This window comes from Hylaeus anthracinus, unplaced genomic scaffold (assembly GCF_026225885.1).
Source record: "Hylaeus anthracinus isolate JK02 unplaced genomic scaffold, UHH_iyHylAnth1.0_haploid 11994, whole genome shotgun sequence".
Lineage (NCBI taxonomy): Eukaryota > Metazoa > Arthropoda > Insecta > Hymenoptera > Colletidae > Hylaeus > Hylaeus anthracinus.
The window spans coordinates 5,147,823-5,160,335 of record NW_026534341.1 but is presented as its reverse complement, the minus strand read 5'-3'; the positions used below and the strand labels follow the sequence as shown (position 1 = coordinate 5,160,335).

Genomic DNA, 12,513 nt, shown 5'->3' with positions numbered 1-12,513 from the left:
CGATTTCTCGACTACTCGAGTCTTCTTATTTCTCCACCCTGGAACTCGAAACGAGTCGTATGAATCTTCGTCGACGACGAAGTTTCTCTCTCGTCAACGATCGTTTCTTTACACGATGATAATATGTATTATTATTTTCACGTGGTATCGAACACTTTTGTTGCATCGGGATGGTATACAAAAATAAATGAAGCATTGAGTAAAAGAGTAACGCGACGAAGTAAAAATAAGTATGCGTTGCGACACAGAGGCAAGATAAGATGAGATTAACCAAAGCATATAGTAACACGAGGGTTGTTGACTGCGCTGTGTATAGTCGAATGGCAGGACCGTGTCGATCGATGCTTGACATGTTCACGCCGGCGTTGCTGTTTGTGTTTCCTTCTTATGGGGCGGCGCAGTGGTACACGCCGTCTGATGGACACGCGAGCGTGAGCCACCAATGGTACACGCCGCCCGATGGGACATATATTGCGTTGTCCAGAAAAGTCCATGCCGATTTTTGATAGGTGGTGCAGGTTTGAATGCGTCGAAATGGTTGAAAACAAATAACATATACGTATATGTACAACCCTTAAAGGGTAGAAAGGTTGTGGAACAAAATGGTACCTATGTAATTCGATAAATATAATATTACAATTCAAATGTGCCTTTGAAGTTTTCTCAAAAATTGGCATGAACTTTCTGGACAATCTAATAAATGTGAGCCACCAATAGTACACGGAAGCGTGAACGTGTTAGAATACAATAAATTATTTTGATCCGTATAGGATAAAAGGATAAAGTGAAAATTTTCTAGGAAAGTACGGTGATAAAGATTTTGGAGAAAGTGGAATGTTCGCAGTTTGACTAACTTTACTCCACTGGACAAAATATTATGTCGTCAATGAGTAACTTGGCATATCGACGACGATATGGAAAGATAAGTAAAAACAGACTGAAACGAACGAATTTTTTGTGAAAATGACTATCCTTTGAATACTACCGCGTGTACAAAAGTTAGTAAGATGTATGATACCGATGTAACATTCACAGCTCTCTCCCAACTGTCACTTTTTGACAGAAGTATATTCTAACTACGGATACACGCTATTCCAACGGCGGAGTTTTAACGAAAGTGGCGCTCGAAAATGGGGAGTTCGGTTACATCGCCGAGAATTTATGGCCCCGGTGTAATACGGAAAGAAAAAGAACTCCGCGGCGAAGGAGACTCGTTCCAGAATTCCAGACTATTTTTAACGGGTGACTTTTAAACCGGCGACGAGCACATATTTTCCGTTGACACCAGTTAGACTGTCGCAGGCTCGTTTCGAGATTGAATTTAGGATCGCTTCGTGCGTCTTTCGAGACCTCTTTGCGCCGACAGGAAATGGCTCGTATCGCACGACCATCGCGACTATTTCTGCCGTATCTGAATTACGAGCCGAGGATTACTGGAAACGAGCGATGTATCAAATCAAGCGAGATTATACGGTCGTACCTGTTCGATGATTAGACGCGAGAACAAAGAAAAGAAAGCGTGGCAAATACCGCAAGAATAACGACTAACGAAATTAGCAAATTTGTAAACTTTGCATACCATCGTGACGCAATCTGTGAATTTGCCAGATTAACGCTCGTGGAAATTTCGAAGAGGCTAAAACTTTCATTCTACAATATATCATTGAAAAGTATGGAATCTAGGATTAATAGTAGAATTTATTTTTGCAGCCTAGTTAAATTATTTCCTAATTCTATCCAAATTTACGTTGTTTAATATTCCATTTTGTAATTTGTAAATTTGTAAACTTTACAGAGAAACCATTTTCTTTTTTACTATTTCTTTGCTATTTGTTATATGTAAAGATATATATATATATATATATATATATATATAAGATCTCTTTACATTTATAATATTGTATGTTTTCTTACAGTTAAATAAGCCACGAGACTTTCGATAATTTAGATTTTAGCCAAACCTTGAAAAATTGGGGTTGGACGGCCGGGATTCGAACACGGTGATAGTCGGCTAAATTACACGCTGCTCCACCGTCTGCACCTGTTAACGCGTTAACTGTCGGATTAACACTCGTGGAAATTTCTAAAAGGGTGAAACTTGAATAATTATACCGCAACTGATATTTTTAAATATTTCGGACATTTGGGTACGGATGAAAAAAAAAGATGAATATATGAGCTGAAAAGATACGATAAATAATGAATTTCATGTAAATACATTTGAAGTTACTTTCCATTCTTATGGAACATTTACAATTTATTAGGGGGACCAGAAAGTAATGTCGTTTCTTTTACAATAAATTCGAAACAAATTTTATGATATGTTTTTATTTTTAATCAATCATGTAATCGTTCTCGTTGTCAACAACCTCTCGCGATTTACCCTACAAATTTTCAATACCTGATACCCAGCGAGCTAATAAATGACAAGTATTTTCGTTCGCGTAAACGACATTAATTTCTGGTCTCCCTAATATTCTCTTTAATACCGACTAAAATGTCCAAAACGTTTAAAAATATAGGTGGTGCTACAATTATTTTTCGCAGTGTATAATCTAGCATTAATAGTTCGTTTTTCCAACCTGGCAAAAGTTCGCGAATCCTATCCAGACCTATAATTTTAGCAAAAAGCCCTGTCAGCCATAAACGCGGTGATCAACGTGTTAACGAACCAAGCTTTTGCTGGGTGAAAAGCCTCAGCCGATGATTCTCAAGTTTGATCGTGAGTCAGCTGAACCGATGATTCGCGAGTGCAGGAAGTCAGTTTGGAAATCGGGCTGTACTAGAAGCGGCGGAAAGAAGTAGAATAACAGAAAAAAGAAATTGTTTAAGTTGGCTTAACGGCTTGTCGAGGAGAGGGAACATTGAACAGCTCTCCCCTACGTTGCGCCGGCCAAATTTAGCTACCGTCGATCCCAGATTCCAGGTTATTAAAAGTGGGCGTGGTTACGTGCTGGAACAGTCGAGAAAACGAAGGAGGTAACAGGTGTAAGATGTATTTATACGTCGGTACACTTATATGCGTCATCGCGAAACTTCTTGACCGCTCGTCTTCGTTCGAGAGATCCTCCTCGTTTCGAATCGATTAAAGTACATCTACTTAACCCACCGCCGCGGGTCTTTGAGCCGATCGTATGTTCTTCGTCGGGTACGTTCTTTCATCTTTTGTTAAGATGAAATCGTTACTGCAATAGAATCCTTGCATCGTGTATTTTTATCGTTCGCGTTCCACTTAATTGACACTGACGAAATCCTGAGTTCTGGAAGTAGACGAGAGAAGTCGGTTAAAAATAGAATAATTAGTAGACTGCGGATTTTATGCATTTACGGTGAACTCGTATGAAGAACATAAAAATATTCATAATGCGTGTAGACTATACTCTATTAATTAATATAACAATATCGATATTTTGTTTTAGAATCTATCCGTTGTATTCGTTTGTAACGTATCATTTTAAACGTATAAAATTTGTAGTTTAATACAGTCGAGTACCCGTTACAAGCCTGGGTCTAGGGGACGTGGGAGAAATTTTTGCTCACTGCTATATAAATAATATATAAGAATTATGAAGTATAGGATGTGGACTACAATTTTTAATAACACGTATTTTATTAATTAACTTATTTTTTATTAATAACAAATATAGCTGAAGCGTTTATTAAAATAAAATTCGTTTTTTAATAATTATGTATTTGGCTACTGAATATATATATATGCGCAGGAATTGCAAATACTATACATGTGAACATAATATTATAATTCTTATATATTATTTATATAGCAGTGAATAAAAAAAGGAATGAGAAATAGAAATGCAGTTGGAGAAAAAAAATAATAATATCCACTTTTCACCAGCGGCCTATGAATCACTGTAAGAGTTATTAATAAATAATACATATAAATACACGATATCGCAACGATGCGCAATAGTAAACTCATCTAACTGCAATTAGCCAAGGATTTATCTTTTTTTTTTTTTTTGTATTCTAATATTTCTAGATCCACTCGGTGATAAAGTCTATAAAAAATAACATGTATTTAGTAACACCGAATGTCGATTCCACTATTTCTCCAATTCATATCGTAGTTTTCTGTGGTTGTTCCTCGACGTTCTCAACGTCCTTGGATGGAAGATGCTTCCATGCCAATCAGTCATCCTCTTGTACCGCGTGACATAACACCCACGCATCGCCTCGACACGAGCTTGCCAAAATATTCCGCTTATTTACGTTTTCTTGTTTCATTTACATCGTCGTAGTGAAATATTTCTCAGTCCGGATATTAATATCTGGACTAAGTAGGCTACTTCCGGTGAAAGTTAAGCGCTGTGCCTATTTCTGTTGGGTAAGCTAGATAAAGTACGTCCGATTACTCGAATGCGACTGGTGAATCTTCTCGCGAGCATGAATCAGTGATACGATTCTGTCAGGTACGTTCTCAGGTAGTCGTCTGTGAGTTGAATTCATTGGACTTGTGTTCGGAGACTTTAAATAGGAGGTAAACAAATTGTGCTGTAAATTGTCAAACCTTGGAAAACCGTACTGTCTCTACCGTGATGCAGGAATTAAACTAAATCTTGGCTGTGATGTGATAGTTTTCGAACATCGGGTAGTAGCGGTATAATTACATCATTTCTGGCACGAGTATACCAGTGTGATCATCGCAATTACGCTAGGAACCAGCTACTATTGATGGTTTGATGGACCGTTTGATGGTTTCGCCATAACGTCGACTGACTTTACGTAAAATTGTTTCCCACGTGTAGAATTAATAGTTAGACTGCGGATGTTAATGGAAACTCGTATTTTCTCCGATACAGAGGATTGAAACTTAGACGCGAAAATGTCTTATCTTCTAAACAGTATAACATGAATATTATTGTCGACATTTCATATATTTTTACATTTGTGCGCATTATATTTTTGTACCTTTATACATTATTATAGATTTCCTCATATTTCCATCCGCCCTCTGTTAATAATTAATACACATTCGTTATCGAATAAGAGAGTATGTTACAGTAATTTTATTTTTAACTCACGAATAACATGAGTTTTAAATAGTTTATAATATCACTGATGTCAGCGAACGTTAATCCTCTTTGTTGTTAAATACATTTTTGTTCTTTCAACCAAACTATTGGAGAAAGAAAATACTCGTAGAAGTCTAAACGGTATATAAAGTATATAAAGGAGAATGATATCGGTATATACGCTGGCAACTACTTAAGGCCAGGTTAATTTTTTAAACAAATGATAATAAAATATGATAATTGTATAATTAATAACGGGTTACTTTTCTGTTTTGACGAACATAGTTTAAGAGCGCGTAAAGCATCAACCTGAATAGTTGTTTGCATAGATGTTGGTATAGTAGCATAAATTATTCAAAATGTCTGTTATTTGGGAGTTAAAAATAAAATTAATATAACATAGCTTTACATGAAACTGGCTGTGTATTAATTATTAATTTCACACGTGACAGTTTAATTTGTAGTGGCACCTTCTGTCCTCCTCCACAGCTACAACCTCCACAAATTGTGTTTGTCATATTAGTCGCTGGATTTTAATTTAACGCAATATAATTAGTATAACGTTTTATAAATGAAAATACTTTGGATAGAAACGTGCAAAATCACTGATAATTTACTTCAGATATAATCGCAGCTGTAAGATAATATATTCCTAATTCGGTCAGCCAAAGAGAGCCTCGCACTTCGAACGCGAACTACTTTCATACGAAAATATCGAACCAATGGTACCCAAAGAAAATATCATTTACCGTTATCGTCAGACGAATCAGCATAATGAAAAGTATGTAATAAAATTGTATGTGTACGAAAGATCGTTAGCTAATTTTCTTTTGTATGATAGGATCTCAACGATAGATTCAAAGAAGAAGAAGACACAAGGAACAACCTCTTCCAAAACAAGAAGAAACTCGAACAGGAGGTGTCGGGTCTGAAAAAGGACATCGAGGATCTCGAACTGAATCTCCAGAAATCAGAACAGGACAAAGCGACGAAAGATCATCAAATCCGTAACTTGAACGACGAGATCGCCCATCAAGACGAACTGATCAACAAATTGAACAAGGAGAAGAAGAACCAAGGCGAGGTTAACCAGAAGACTGGCGAGGAACTCCAGGCGGCCGAAGACAAAGTCAATCACCTGAACAAAGTTAAAATCAAACTCGAACATACTCTTGACGAACTCGAAGATTCCCTTGAGCGTGAGAAGAAATCACGGTTAGTATATATCTTTTTCGCAGTAGCTACTTTGACCATTCACTATTAGGTACAATTGAGTTGAACGTTAATTATCCGGAATTATATTTGACTGCAAATGTTTATGCGAATGTATATTTTTATATGCGCCATATTATTATGCATATTGCATGTTATTTGCATATTTTAATTTAAAGGCACAGTCACATCGACAGTGATGTGAATAATTGTAGATTCAAAAGTAAACACAAATATTTCAGTGAAAAAAAGTAGTCAAAATCCTTGAAAATAATTATTATCGTTTATGATACTCAGTATCATAAATAGATACTAGTATTTACTAATGTAGATTTAATACGATTAAACTATGTTACCACATATTTGATTAGAATTAGAATTCGCTTTGAAAGAAAGAGATGCGTGATGCCTTGGAAATTTGACGCATTAAAAAGATACATTTTTGCATATTTTACATACACGAACATCCACCGGTCTAATTATCATTTTAATAAAGAAAGATCCGAGTGAAAAGTTACCTTCGCGAACATTTTGTAATTGTTTCTGTTCATGGAGATCTGTAGAACGATGAAAAACAGTGAATTCAACAATTGCGTGGTATTGTTTCCGTAGAGCTGACGTAGAGAAGGCTAAGAGGAAGGTCGAAGGTGACTTGAAACTCACACAAGAAGCCGTTGCCGATCTCGAGAGGAACAAGAAGGAACTCGAACAGACCATCCAACGCAAGGACAAGGAACTTTCCTCCTTGACCGCTAAACTCGAAGACGAACAATCCCTAGTAGGCAAGCTACAGAAACAGATCAAGGAGCTGCAAGCTCGTATCGAGGAGCTCGAGGAAGAGGTAGGTTTCCAAAAAATAGAAAAACCGTTCCTTTCGTTCTCCTGATCGGTGGAAGAGTTGCTATAATGTCCGTGTTTTCCTGTCAAGATCGAAGCTGAGCGCGGTTCTCGCGTCAAAGCTGAGAAACAACGCAGCGATCTCGCACGAGAACTCGAGGAACTCGGTGAGCGTCTCGAAGAAGCTGGTGGCGCGACATCCGCCCAAATTGAACTCAACAAGAAGAGGGAGGCTGAACTTAGCAAGCTTCGCAGGGATCTCGAGGAAGCAAACATTCAGCATGAAGCCACCCTTGCCAGCTTGCGCAAGAAACACAACGACGCTGTCGCTGAAATGGGAGAACAAATCGACACGCTCAACAAGCTCAAAGCCAGGTAAGACAGAGCCCGTGACACTTCGATCCGATCGTCGCGTAATATTTTTTAATACTTTATTTACCGTTCTGTTTACAAACACTTTACGTCTTCGATAAAATAATTTTTGGAAAAAAAAAAAAATTATAACCGACTTCGGAAAAAAAACATTAAAATTGCACTAAAAAGTACGAAATAATTTCTATTTCATTTATATTAAATGATATTCAATAATGTATTCAATTTCCAGTTTCTTTATATTAAATTATGTTCAATAACCTTTTCGTAGTCGGTTAAAAAGGATTTTATACGTTAGTATATACAGAGTGTTCCCGCTCCCAGTCGTGTTTAAACGATTGCCGCTTTGGTAGTATCGTTTCGAACGACTCATAAAAATTCAGGATATTAGTTTGAACCTTTTATAATGAGAATATCATGGTAAAACATTTGTATCTAATTTTCAAAATAGCGAAAAAAATTAGCAAGGAAGCAACGCGTAGAAAAGAATATTTTTTACTAAAAAAATCATAACTCTGGCAATTTTTAATATATTTCCATAGAATTGATAACTTGTAGTAATTCTAGCTTAAAGTTACGCTTGAAATTACGCCGGGTGTTTTTTTTTATTAAATATTTTTCATCACTTTTCTCATTCACGTATTTTTAGATAACTTTTCTAAATTCGTTAGTTTTCGACGTAAAGAATGAAAGGAGAACAATTTAAAAAAATTTACTTTGTGCGGAGATACGCGTTTTATAACCTCCCCCGCCACACGGTATAACTATAAAAAAAAGAATATTTTTATTATCAAAAATATCATAATATTCAAAGAATACGTCTTGCTTGATATCAACGACAGACTCGCAGGTATAATTAAATTAAACTGGTCTTTTCATCAAAGACCTAATCGATATTCAGAGTTTTCGGTAAAATATTCGGATATTCGATTGTTCGAATAGTCGCAACTCTAATTTATACAAACGGAAAGGAGTTCTTGTTTCTATTTCAGGAACATTTACCGTTGATTGTGATCGATTAAGACTCGTTGTTTAATTGATTTTAAGTAGGACGAGTTAGATTATCAGATTCGAAAAAAGAAACAAATTTCTCTGTTTGAGAATGATGAATTTTACTTGAAAGAAAAAAAAAGTTACGCGTTACGCGAATCGGTGAACGTTTTCAAAGAACCGAGAAATGTAATGCGATGTTTTCAATAGGGCCGAAAAGGGCCGACATGACATCCACGCCGAGCTGAATAATTCTCGTGCCACGACGGATCAGGTTGCCAGGGAAAAGGTACATTAAAGCAACGAGAATGTCGCGACCCTAGACATTCGAAACGTGTTTGTCGAATTATCCGTCATGTCTGTTTTTTTTTTTGTCCTGTTCTGTATTTTTAATCTACTTCCAGAAATAGCACGAAATCGGGGACTTTGATCCCTGGATTTTCTTAATCAGTGATTTGGTATTTGTTTACGAACTGTATCGTTGCCCAACTTCCAACGTTTCGATACGAGCACGGAAATTTCCCCTTTTCTCTCTGTAATTAATTTTAAGGTTTCTATCGATATCTGTGATATAATGTTTACTTAATACGATAGATAAACTGTGGATCTTTATTCAAAATAATATCTTTGGAAACGTACCTGCAAAAATTGAATCTAAATGCAAATTTATTTTGCTCTGCGAATAATTTATACTTTACCTTCGTTATTTTTCTCTATATTATTGCATACTGTGTGCATTTTGTAATTTCTTGCACGTAGTATATAGATTATATTGTATACATTTAAATATCTTACGAATGCATAAAAATCCACAGTCTAGTAATACAGTGAGTATAGAAAGTATTCGTACACCGATCGATTTCCAAAAGAACTATGTAAAATTGTAATTCATTAACTTATTTTTTATAAACAATGACATTATACGTGTTCTCGGAAATCTCTAGAATAGATAGATTACAAAAAAAAAATAGCTATTTATGTAGGGTACGAAATTAACAAAAAGAAAAAAAAAAGAAACAATTAATCGATAGAAATATTGAAGCAATAAGTATTCGCACAACTGTTTAATGTTTAAAAAACTTCATTAAAGAAAAAGAAATTCCTTTTGATTTTATAATTATCGTAACTCTTCTAATCATTAAATTAACTAAATTATTAGTTAGAAGTTAATAAGAAGTGGGATCTTTTTCCATTTCTTTATTAGAGCCATTTTTTAAAAGTACTTTACTGGAAATTTGATGTTTTCTAATTCGTGTGGAGCCATAAACTAATGGCGTTTACGTTATATACTCTACTATAAATGGTTCGCCATAAAAATCGTACAAATACTTATTGCTTCTATACTTTTATCCACTTTTCGCATTTTTTTGTTAATTTCACAAATTCTATCGACTAGTAAATGTTGTTTGGACTATATCTATCACAGAGACTTCCGAGAATATGTGAAATATCATTGATTATAAAAAGAGAAGTTAATAAACTACAATTTCACAGAAAAGTTTTTTGGGAAATTGATCGGTGTACGAATACATTCTACGCCCACTGTATATTTCGTTGTAACCAAAATGTACTCCTTCTAATGTCGTTTGTCCATGTTACTAATCGCCCATTCTCAATTTGTTTTCACACAAATTAGGGTTGAAAAGGATAAGGTTCAATACTTCAGCGAATTGAATGACATGCGCGCTAGCGTCGACCACCTGAGCAACGAGAAGGTAAGATTGTTCGTTGAAAAATCCTTCGTGATGCAGCAAACTAACGCAACTAACAGCTTCGGCAGGTAGCCATCGCAGCTGAGACGAGGAACGAATTCGAGGAAGACACCATAAGACTCGTGAATGTTTTCGTAGATATCCCACACCGTTGGAAACCGTGTCCAGCTTGCAAAGCTTGCTCCTCGTGTGTACATTCCTATTTGAAACTTGGATTTACTTTCGGACAATCATTTACAATAATTTACATATTCCATAAAGTACAATTCGTTCTAAAATCGTAACTGAAATCGTTCAGATTCAACCTATCGATCTTTCGTTTAGTTTGATCGTTTTCGTGTATACAGGGCAGTCCACGCAATCGTTTCAAGTCATAATTCCGTTATTATTGCATTTACAAAAGAGTGTCAAAGGAGAAAGACGAATAGTTCGAAGAGCACTACATCTGTAGGACTTGACATTTTTTTTTAGATGCAGCAGTGCGTATGCAATTAACAATTGTATCATTTCTTTAAATAGAAATGCATATCTTTTTTACGTATCGATTCTTCTGTTCGTTCTACGTAAAAAACGATTAGGGTACCGTATCAAGAATTTGAACAAGTGTAACTGTGTTTCACTAAATACAAGAAAATGTATATAATTTTGCAAATGATGCAGATAATTTAAACGCAGTTGTACAAACAATAAAAGAAACGTTATCAGAGATGTTTAGAATGTAATGGAGAAGCTTTAGGGCATCTTCTTCAATAAATTACAGAATAATAACGGAAGAATTGATCTGTGTAAAAGAAAAATATGCATTTCTATTTAAAGAAACGATGCAATTGTTAATTGCATATCCACTGCTGCATCTAAACGAAATTTCAAGCCCTACAGATGTAGTGCTGTCCGAACCATTAATCTTTCACCTTCGGCATTTTTTCGTAAATGCAATAATAACGGGGTTACGACTCGAAACAATTGCGCGGACCACCCTGTACTCTGTAACTTTTTGAATCTTTCGAAACACTTCCTAAAAGCCTTATCCAAACGTAAATCCAAGGGAAAAATAATCGATTCGTAGAATCCGTCTAACGTTTGCGATATTATCGAACGCAGGCTGCCCAAGAGAAGATCGTGAAACAACTCCAGCACCAATTGAACGAGACCCAAGGCAAACTCGAGGAAGTGAACCGCACCCTGAACGACTTCGACGCCGCCAAGAAGAAGCTGTCGATCGAAAATAGCGACCTGTTGCGCCAACTGGAGGAAGCCGAATCCCAAGTCAGCCAGCTGTCCAAGATCAAGATCTCTCTCACGACACAGCTCGAGGACACGAAACGATTGGCCGACGAGGAATCGAGGGAACGCGCCACGTTGCTTGGCAAATTCCGCAACCTGGAACACGATCTGGACAACATTCGGGAACAAGTCGAAGAGGAAGCAGAGGGCAAGGCGGATCTCCAGAGGCAGCTGAGCAAGGCGAACGCGGAAGCGCAATTGTGGCGCACCAAGTACGAGTCCGAGGGCGTCGCGAGAGCGGAAGAACTCGAGGAAGCTAAGAGGAAGCTGCAGGCACGCTTGGCGGAAGCCGAGGAGACGATCGAGTCCCTCAACCAGAAGGTCATCGCTCTCGAGAAAACGAAACAGAGATTGTCGACGGAAGTCGAGGACTTGCAGATCGAGGTCGACCGCGCTACAGCTGTTGCCAACGCTGCCGAGAAGAAACAGAAAGCCTTCGACAAGATCATTGGCGAATGGAAGCTCAAGGTCGACGATCTTGCCGCCGAACTCGATGCCAGCCAGAAGGAATGCCGCAACTACAGCACGGAACTGTTCAGGCTCAGAGGTGAGATATTTTTCATTCTTTGAAAAACTGCCGTCATTTCTCGAGTAAAAATATACGTTCTCTGGGGTTCTCTGGGGAGAAAAACAAAAGTTTTATATCGTAGGTAATGTAAAGGGAACAGTGTTTAAATAATTTTGCGAATACTTCTTCGAATGACATTCGATCGCATACAGTAGGTGTAGAATGTATTCGTACATTCATCAATTTTCTAAAAAATTTTTGCGTGAAATTGTAGTTTACTAACTGCTTTTTTTTTTATAATCAATGATATATAAGCATATATATATATAATTTCGCACGGTTTTAGAGATTGCCGAGAATATGTAGAATATCATTGATTATAAAAAAAAAAGCAGTTAATAAACTACAATTTCACGCAAAAATTTTTTGGAAAATTGATGAATGTACGAATACATTCTACACCTACTGTATGCGATATATATATATTGCTTCTATATTTCTACCAATTTTTCGTATTTTCTTGTCAATTTCGAAAATTACATATATGAACTAGTAATTGTCGTTT

At 36.6% G+C, this 12,513-nt stretch overlaps 1 protein-coding gene across 15 annotated transcripts in view; it reads left to right on the top strand.

The window, feature by feature from the left end:
* The window catches only part of LOC128888352 (myosin heavy chain, muscle), a 70,696-nt gene that overhangs the window by 51,955 nt on the left and 6,228 nt on the right, over positions 1–12,513 (top strand). For 12 of the 15 annotated variants that reach the window (XM_054145114.1, XM_054145113.1, XM_054145106.1 and 9 more), the window contains 5 exons: positions 5,875–6,248; positions 6,858–7,086; positions 7,174–7,457; positions 10,081–10,159; positions 11,258–11,987. In XM_054145114.1, coding sequence (XP_054001089.1) covers positions 5,875–6,248; positions 6,858–7,086; positions 7,174–7,457; positions 10,081–10,159; positions 11,258–11,987 — 1,696 coding nt within the window. Of the gene's footprint in view, positions 1–5,874; positions 6,249–6,857; positions 7,087–7,173; positions 7,458–8,654; positions 8,734–10,080; positions 10,160–11,257; positions 11,988–12,513 lie in introns of all 15 variants that reach the window. The other 3 variants (XM_054145110.1, XM_054145118.1, XM_054145111.1) reach the window with 1 other exon arrangement.